The 10153-nt window shown below is 39.3% G+C and overlaps 1 protein-coding gene across 1 annotated transcript; it reads right to left on the bottom strand.

Annotated features, from left to right (window-relative positions):
• Window positions 1-4555: 4555 nt before the first annotated feature.
• Window positions 4556-5110, bottom strand: LOC145098802 (secreted RxLR effector protein 161-like). Its single transcript, XM_079036406.1, has one exon. It carries the CDS (start codon window positions 5108-5110, stop codon window positions 4556-4558), a length of 555 nt encoding a protein of 184 aa, XP_078892532.1.
• Window positions 5111-10153: the final 5043 nt, after the last annotated feature.

Below are 10153 nucleotides of genomic sequence, written 5' to 3'. Positions count from 1 at the left end.
AGAAGCTTTCGGCTTTCCAGCGTAACCTAAGCTTCGCGTTCAGGTTTTTCTTTCGCTTCAGCCTCGCGAATTATTCTTTGATGCTCATCCATCTGAGCTTCATGTTCCTTTCTTCTTTCCAGCTCATTTTCATCAGGCTCTTCATCTTCACTATTATCGATAATCGGTTCTTCACTGAAAAGTTTTTCTTTGCCTTTAGGCTCAGTTTCACTTTTGAGCTTGACAATGGACTTGTCTGAAGGTTTGGGGTTTTCCTTCTTAGATTGTTTTACTTCTTCTTCCCTTGTTTCGGAATAGAGCATGATTCTGGAACACCTTCAAGTCTGTGAAGCATGGCAAAGACGGGACTGAGTTTCTCAGAGAGATACTTCTTTATGGTTATTGTGATCATCGATTCACGAGTCTCAATAATTTCTGAAAGCATTGCTTTGACATCGGCAATACAAATCTTCATAACCGCTTTCTCAAATAGCAAATCAATGACTAGTTTCTCAGCATTTTCTAACTTGACCGTCAAGACTTTCACCTTTTTGGTCTTTACAACAAGAGCATCCATGATTTTTCTCTCGATGGCATAAGTCCTCCTGAAGTTTTGTGATCTTTTGAGGAAATAGAGGAATTGAACTCAGCATTGTCAGATTGAAGACTAGTGCGAAACTCTTGAAGTTTCCCTTTCTCAATTTTAAGAGTTGAGCCCAGGCTTGGAATAACTTCATTGGCCTTCGTGGTGTTCAACTCAAAGGAGTTCTGAAATTTCTCCATGAATACACGTGCATCAGTAATTAGTTTATCGACTTTTTTAGTCGTGTTGTTGCAGACAGAGGTAGAAGCATCTATCACCTTGTTCGTCTTTTCAAGGTTGGCGGAGTGCTCTTTCGTTGGAATCTCAAGTAACAATTTGATAGTTACCTGCGAATAGTCTTCACTAGGTGAAGCCTTTGATGATTCGAGCAACAAATCTAGTTTTTTGTGAATCGCCTTGAGTTGCCCTCTTGTGACTGGAGCTTCGTCATCAGTTTCAGTCCGAATGTTGAATGGAATGTAGGTGAATCCTGCGAAGTCGTCATCATAATCACCCTAGATCATGTCAAGATCATTATGGCATAAAGGAGAAATAGGTGGTGTGGGATGACCAGTTGCGAAACCTGAAGCTCCTGCCCTCGCATCAGATGCATTGACAGTTACCGGAGGCTCATTGTAGTGGATTCAATGAAAAGAGGAGGTTACGATTGCGAAACGCCCAAAGAAACAGATGGGCATGGGGCAATGGTAATGGGTGTTGAAATAGTGGCAGTTAGAGAAGGAACGAAGACAACAATCTCAAAGGTTACCTCAGGGTTCGTAGTTGCCGGCTCCGAAACCTTCGGTAGAGATGTAACATCTTCTTCGTTGCGAACCTCCGTGTGAATGTGAACATCTGAAACTGTTTGAGACTGTGAATCCTCTTGATCGCTTGGGGATGGAGTTCGTGGTTGACAAGCCATATTTTTGACTCTCTTCTCTTTGGTTTAGAAGGTTCGGCATCATACTTTCGTTTGCCTCCCTTTTTAGGTGAGGGAGTTGGATCAGAAGGACAAACTTTCACACCTTTCTTCTTTCCTCCCTTCTTCGATTTATCCACCTCATCCAGGACCTTTCACATTGCGTATGTCAATGGGTGAAATCCTAAGAGGGGTAGACTGTGATAGGCTCGCAATACATCGCTCGCAGCCGGTATGTTACGAAGCATTGCTTCAAGAATTGAACCAATGAAGTTGAACTTCGAGTTGTCAGCGAGAATGATGTTCGTTGTGTGGAATATCTGAATAGAAGACAAAGGAGAATCTTCCAAATAGGGGATGTCATACTTGTTTATCGCCCTTTGAACAACAATGGACCAAAAGCGAGCACAAGAGATTTCACCGTGTCGAGTTGTTGAGAGAGTACTTTGTACGAACTGATCCCAAAGAACAGTCCCGTAGTCCAAGTTGATGTCGGAGTAGATGTCGTACATCATGGTCATGAAGAGCTTGCTCGCACAGTACAAGCCAGTAACCCGTTTAGAAAAACTCTTTAAGAGCAGTGTGAATAAACCATTCCACATCGGCGACAAGTTGGACTTTTTGAACTTTGAAACTGCGCCTATCGATTCCTTGTAGCCCATCTGGAAGAACATCTCCGGAATCGCTGAGTTTGAGACACTTTCAGGGTCAATTAGGTCACGACCCAGAGGAAGCCTTAGGAGCTGATAGAATCTCGATTTTATGATGTAGGTTTTGTGATTGTGGATTTCAAACGTAATCAGTTCTTCCCATTTCTGATAACTAGCAGTGGAGTAGGCCTTTGAAAGATGCACCATAGGAACAATTTCAGACATTGTTACAGCGATGACCTAAGGAGAGTACCTTATAAAATCAATAATCAGCTGAAGAAACTCGTCGTATTTTGTGGGGTCGAGATCGAGAACCAGGTTTTGATTGGGCTTGATGTTGAGGATGGATGACTGGGCCATGGTTTCTGCAACATAAGCAGTCTCTGAGGAAGCTGCCATTGATGCTTGTTGAGGAAGAAGATGAACAGTAGACAGAGAATAGTCGCCGGAGGATTTCTTTGCTTCTTGAAAGTGCTAATTGATTATTGAAGCGTCAATATCCTTTTATACGATTTGAAAGTGAGAGAAATCCATTGATTTGTTGCATCGGTTAATGAAAAGTCGCCTAAAAAGGCGTGATTGACAACTGTGACGTGTGTCAGGTGGCGTCAAATCAACGTTTGTTCAAATTCTCGCGCACAATCTTATTTGTTAAGGTGCCGCTTCAGTTATGCGCTTTCGCAGTTGATTCGTTTAATTTGTGAGCTTTCGCAATGAATAACCATCATCAACTCTACGAAACTAAGAGATCATATAAGTGCCATGAATAAGACTTTGGAAAATCACAAGGATCTTTGTGAGAGAGTGTGCCAAAGATAAAGAAATAAATCAAAATTTTGTGAGATATTGGTGATGTCTATTAAGATACAAAATAGTGGATCCCAGACAATGATCTCTTCCTTTGAAGTCAAGAGAGACTCTAAAGTGTCTGTGTGGTATCCCGTTGAAGTACGATCACTTGTTTGTTAAGAAACAACGAAAGGCGTCTTTGTTTAGGCTGAAAGGGTGGTTTTATCTTCAAACAAACGACGAAACTTGATATAAGTACGAACGTTCGGATGAAGTGCTTGTCTGACCAGTGTAGTCATAAAAACAAGTAAGCCGTGGAATTATTTTGAGTCACTAGGATTCACATAGAAATCTCAAGAAAAATAAAAACCGGATCAATTAGGTAGAAACGTCTTAGGTCTAGAATGTCTCATTAAGATCTCACAAAAAGAAAAACGAGATTTCAATGTACTGACCACAAAAGTGGACATTCGTCAATTCCAAGGTGAAATTTCTAGAACATGTATATTTTTCACCGTCAATTCGTATATATGTGTTGGATTTTTGGTTTCACTCAATTCATGGTAATAACAAATTTAAGATCATAAAGACAGAATTGGTTATAACCATAAACCTCAGTGGTAATTTTCGAGAGTCTCAAGGTTATATTTTTGAATGTGAGAGTGATGGAGAATAGGTATGAGGTGGTTCCAAAGAAAGAATGTACCTCTGCTATACGAAAGTGACTTAAGCAATGAACTCTTAACTCTTTGTGAGAAGAGTTAGGTAGCTCATGACTTATGTGAATTAAGATCCTTATTGGGAATAAACGATTGGTGTTATCGAATCATTAAGGCTTCAACATAGAAAGTCGTTGAGGCTTTGGTCTAGATGCAGCAACATGCTTCTAGGGACACTTAACTAGTGCATAGATAAGAAAGTTTTATACCTGCCCCATCGTTTGTAATTGAGATCACCAAGATTCTTGACTGGAAACCTGCTCAATTATCCAATATTTTTGGTATTTTTGAAATAAATAAAATAAAAATGAAGAAAATAGAGAAAGTATTTTTGTAATTTTGTTTTCTAAAAAACAAATAAAAATAGAAAGAAATAAATTTTTTTTGGATTTTAATGTTTTGAAAAATAAATAAAAAACAAAACAAAGAGAATATTTTTGGACTTTTGTTTTTCTGAAAAAGAAATAAAAACGGAATTAAATAACGAAAATGTACAAAGGATAGAGGAAAATTCCAAACCACGACTGAATAGTTGACTATGAGTCACTGCGAACATTCGCACCAATTCGCAGTGTGAACAATTGGTTGTGAGTCACTGCGAGCCTTCGCACCAATTCGTAGGACAAAAGATGACTGCGAGCGTTCGCACCAATTCACAGGACAAACGATGATTGCGAGTATTCGCACCAATTCGCTGGCCAATAAAAAACTTATGATTGCGAAGGTGGTTTCGGAATAGACTTGGCCTCTATCATTACTAAACCTTGAAGAATGTGATTGAATGATTGTTCAGGTAAGGCTTTCGTAAAGACTTCAACTATCTGATCAGCGGATCTTACAAAGTGTATCTCACATTTCCATCTTCCACATGATCTTTGATGAGGTGATACCTCAGTGTTACGTGTTTCACCTTTGACTATTGCACTGGTTTATGACAAATGCGAATGGCGCTTTTAGAATCGCAATATAAGGGGATTCGTTTCATGTTGATGCCACATTCACGAATTTGACTTTGAATCCTAATGAATTGTGAGCTGCAGGATGTTGCAACTATGTACTCTATTTCAGCAATCGATAGGGATACACAAGTTTGCTTTTTAGATTGCCAACTTACGAGTTTGCCATCAATAAATTGGCATCCTCCCATTGTACTTTTTCTATCTAGACCGTAACCTCCAAGAGCAGCATCCGAAAACTCTTGCACAAAGAAACCTGAACCCGAAGGGTACCATATTCCCAATAAGGATGTTAGCTTGAGATACCTGAAGATGTTCTTAACAACGATCATGTGAGGTTCGCGAGGATTAGCTTGAAACCTTTCACAACAGGAAACAGAAAACATGATATCTGGACGACTAGTAGTTAGATACATCTGATGATAAAGAGTCATATCAGCTGTCGGTTTGTCCAGAGATGGAGTTAGTTTCGTTCCGAATGCCAATGGAATCTTCACTTTTGAATCTCCCACCATTCCAAACATGGAGATTAAGGTGTTTGTATAAGCCTCCTGATTGATAAAGATACCTTCGTGACTCTGTCTTATATTCAAGCTAAGAAAAAGTTAATCGGACCCATGAAGCTCATCTCAATTTTAGTTTCCATCAACTTTTGGAACTCAGTTGTTCAGCTGGGGTTAGTAGATCCAAAGATAATGTCATCAACATAAATTTCGATGATCATCAAATGGTCACCATCTTTCTTGCGAAAGAAGGTTGGGTCGACAGATCCTTGTTTAAATTTAGCCTGTTTTAAAAAATGAGTTCGAGTTTCCTACCAGGCTCTTAGAGTTTGCTTTAGGCCGTAAAGTGCCTTGTCCAGAATGTAATAGAGGTTCAGATATTTTCGTTTATGAACCCTGGTGATTGTTCCACATACACTGTTTCTTCTAGTTCCCCATTTAGGAATGCACACTTGACATCCATATGATAAACTTCAAAGTTCTTGTGTGCAATGTATGCAAGAAATATGCGAACATATTCTAACCTTGCAACGGATGCAAAGGTTTCTTTGTAGTAGATTCCTTATTCCTGCCAGTAACCCTTTACTACGAGTTGCGCTTTATTTATAATCATATTGCCTTCCTTATCCATTTTGTTGCGAAATACCCATTTAAGACCAACAACAGAGGCATCCTTTGGAGTGGGAATAAGTCTCCAGACTTTGTTTCGTTCGCATTCATTGAGTTCCTCCTGGATTGCTTGCACCCAATCAGAATGATCAAGAACAATTTGAACATTTTTACGTTCAATTTTGTATATAAACAAATTGAACATGCAAAATTCCACTTTAGAGAATAGTGCAATTTGCTTCGCCTTTTGTTGAGCTCTTGTAAGAACGCCTGAAGATGAATCTCCAATGACTTGATTTTTCGGATGATCTTTGGTCCATTTAGCCAATGGAGAGTAATTTGGATCAAATTCTGCATTCATTTCTTCAAATTCTGATTGTACATCCGAGTCATCATTCGCATTTCCATTCTTCCCCTCGAATGATGTATGATTATCGTCTTCTGGATTCAGATTCTCCCCCTGGAAAGGTGGCGCTAAGCTGACTTCAGGGGTTTTATTCTCTCCCTGAACAGGTGTATCGGGGGAGGAGGTTGAAGTAGAACCCTACCCCTGCGATGTAGCATTCGCTTCTGTAGGTTGAGATGTAACTTCAGGTTCTTTCGAAGTGGGATTCTCCTGTTCCATTTCTTTCGCAACATCATCAATGATTTTCTTCAGTTCATCTTCCTTGTTGTCTGTTGTTTTGGAATCTGAGGAGATTGCTTGTTCTAGCTCATCAAATAAGTTTAGGAACTCCTCGTATAGATTGGAAAGTGGGATGGTAGCAAGATTATGTTTTAGGGAAGATCTCCTGTGTTGGACTGTCATTCTTTTGAAACTTCTTTACATAATTATCGTCAAACGTAACATAGTAAGTTTCCTCGATCCTTTTAGACCTTTTGTTGAGAACCATGTATGCTTTGGAAGTTACAAAATACCCCAGGTAGATACCTTCGGCAGCCTTTACATCGAATTTGTTCCTTTGTTCTTTTGAGTTCCAAATGAAGCATCTGGAACCAAAAACATGGAAAAAATTGACATTAGGCTTTCTATTATTTATTATTTCGTATGAGGTGATAGAGAATTGTTTATTGAGAATAGATCAATTTTGGGTAAAGTAAGCAGTCCCTATCGCATCCGCCCAGAAGTAGAGTGGCAGATTTGCGAACGAGAACATGGTTCTCGCAGTTTCGCACAATGAACGGTTTCGTCTTTTGACTACCCCGTTTTTTTGAGGAGTATAAGGAGCTGAAAATTGTGAGAAACTCCTTTCGCAATCATGAATTCTTAAGACACTTGGTTTTTGAACTCCAGACTGTTGTCACTACTAACGTTACGAACCAGCTTTCGCAGTTGAACCTATATCTCCTTTATGAAGTCTTTGATCTTAGGAGTGGCTTCTGATTTCTGTTTAACAAAATGCACCCAAGTGAATCTAGAAAAATCATCTAAAATAACAACAATATATATATATATATATATATATATATATATATATATATATATATATATTATCACCAACACTTTCAATTGCGGATGGACCACAAAGGTCTATATGCAAAAGTCCAAGTGGCTCAATGACTTTCATATTCACGATTGTTGGATGACTCTTCCTGCTCTGTTTCCCATTTCGCAGGTTGCTCATAGATGTTCTTTGACAAATTTCAGGAGTGGTAACCCTCGCACATGGTCACCAAGAACAAGCTTGCTGATATCTTTAAAATTGAGATGCGAGAGTCTCCCGTGCCATAGCTAGTTGTCATCAGTAGAAGCTTTTGCAAGCAAGCAAATTGTCCCTTTGATGGGATTCAGATTCAGCAGATCCATTTTGCCTTTGCGTTTTGATTTCAGGAGCACCATCTTGGACTTCTTTTCAATTATCTCTGATCCTTCCTCGTCAAACGATACTCTCATACTTGTTCCCACTACCAATTGCGAAACACTAATGAGACTGTGTTGCAGTCCTTCCAAATATGCTAGCTACTTTGCGAATTGAAAACTCTCCATTAGTTATCATCCCATAACCTTTGTTTTCACCAAGTGAGTTGTTACCGAATTTCACTCTGCCTCCATCCTTTAGTTCTCTCTACTCTCGCAGTTCCTCCTGTCTTCTTATCATGTGACGCAAGCAACCGCTGTCGATATACCATTCAAAGTCAAACTGCTCATCACGTATTACCTGTGAAAGTTAAACATATTTAGGAACCCAAAGTTGTTTGGGCCCTCGTGAGTTTTTCACAGGAAAAGAAATAGCAAGATCAACCAAATAAGTTCCTTTTATTAAAGTTGTTTTATCTTTCTTTGTGATTTGAAAAACAGTAATCCTTTTGTCTTTAGAGTTTGCATCCTTGGTGGATGGTTTTTTTTGTTTATTTTGGATTAGCTTCAGATTTTTTGAGAGGAACTTTAGGCTCCGAAGTTATCTTTCCTTTTCCATTAACATCTTGCGATGTCTTGTCCGAATGCGAAAAATTCTTGTTAGGAGAGAGGTGAGAGTTGGATTTTTGCACAGGTTTCACAGGATTTGGAAATAATGGTCTTTGAAAAACTTTCTGATTCGAGACCTGTGGAAACTTATTTCGATGAGGACTCTTAAGGTTTGTATGTGAAGAGACTTTCGCATTTGGATTGGATTTTTCTTTATGAATGAAGTTGGGATTTTTAGACTACCAGAACTGCTTTCTTTTCTTGAGATTCTTGTCGTATCTGGCATTCCTTTAACGTTTTTGAGCTACAAACTGCTCAGAGGATTTGTGAAAGCTCGCTCTAGGTTTTGGATTTCTGATAGAAGATTCGGTCTGAACAGATGATGTTTCACTTGGAACGTTTTTAGTTCCACTTGGGTTTTCCTTCTCGTAGCTTGAGTTAACTTTGTTTAGGGGTTCTGCTACGTATCGGCTCTTCGTTTTCCACGAGGTCATTTAGGATAGACCTTTGGTTTCATCTGCATTGTCGATTGGAGCAGACCAGAAGAACATATCACATCTATCTTTGTTATAATTTTCTACCATGGACGTTAATTCAACTGTTTCATTTTTGTTCAGTCCTTTAGTTATAATTTTCTACCATGGACATTAATTCAAATGCTTTTAAATCTTTAGATTTGCTTTAAAAAACACATGCGAATTCAACCGAATTTTCAGAAATTAGGACTTTCGCAGGTAAAGGTTCGTTTTTAACAAAATCTGAGCAATCAACCTCATCCTCCATAGAGATTTCAATCATATCACTTTCATCGTCAAATTCAGAAACATTTTCAACATCGAGTTTATTTTCTAATGTAACACCCATAAAAATCATGCCAAATTTAGACTTTTAAAAACCATTAATCATTACAAAACTTGTTTTCAAAATGTATAATATCAGAGTATCCCATAAACATAGACATAAATATGAGGAGTTATACGATCACGCCTTTGTCTTTCCGCGATCCCCTGATGTACCTGAAACAATAAACTGAAACTGTAAACCCGAGGCTTAGTGAGTTCCCCCAAAATACCGATACATTGCACACATAACACATATACAAATAACAACATGTAATGGGTCCACAACTTTACAGACTGGATTACCCTTGGGCCCACAGTGTGAGTCTGGATTGCCTTCTAGGCCCACAACTCACATCTGGATTGCCACCGAGCCCACAATACGAGTCTCCCTCAGCTAGTATCTTGAATGCTCCCGAGCCCACAGTACGAGTATGGCATGACCCACCCGAACCTCAGCTCGTATCTAGAATGCTCCCGGGTTTGTTGGTTACCGCATGGAGTAGTATCACCTCAACCCATCCCACATAATATGTCGACATATAACACAAATAATGCGCATATAGATAATCACATAATACTACAGGTAGTCCTACATATCTACCTAACTGGCATAGCAACTAGCATGCAACACTAACTCATACTCAACATACTACCAACTACTAGGATATCATATCCAATGGGCCGGCCTTGGTGCCTTAGACCCCTTAGTATAGTGAGGTAACTCACCTTGCAAGTAGTGCCGAAATACCGAAAACGTCTGATCGCTGTCTCACCGGAAATCCTGAACTATCACATAATAAATACCAAGTCATTACACAACATAACACTCTTGACTAAGGGTCCACACAATCCATCATGTCCATTCTCTTTATTGGGCCAAGGCCTAATCCCAAGTTAATAACCTTGAAAGTCCTTATGCAAAGCCCATTATTGGCCCAATTTACCAACTTGGGCCCAATTCCCTAAATGGGCCTAATTCCAAGATCCATTATCAAAACTTGGCCTAAAACATTATATTCATAAAGTCTAGTAAAGGCCCAAATCCAACTAGTCCATAAACAGCCCAAAACACAAAGCCCAATTGTCAAAGGCCCAACAAAGGACGTACGCGGGGCGTACTCCTCTGGTACGCTGGGTGTACTCGTCCTGATGTTCACCACCATCAGGGTGGTTGACCCATTATGTTGGGCGTACTGG

Source organism: Lactuca serriola, chromosome 4, assembly GCF_051521515.1.
Source record: "Lactuca serriola cultivar US96UC23 chromosome 4, Lser_US96UC23_V15, whole genome shotgun sequence".
NCBI lineage: Eukaryota > Viridiplantae > Streptophyta > Magnoliopsida > Asterales > Asteraceae > Lactuca > Lactuca serriola.
The sequence above is the reverse complement of the archived record's forward strand: the minus strand, read 5'-3'. Positions and strand labels throughout refer to the sequence as shown.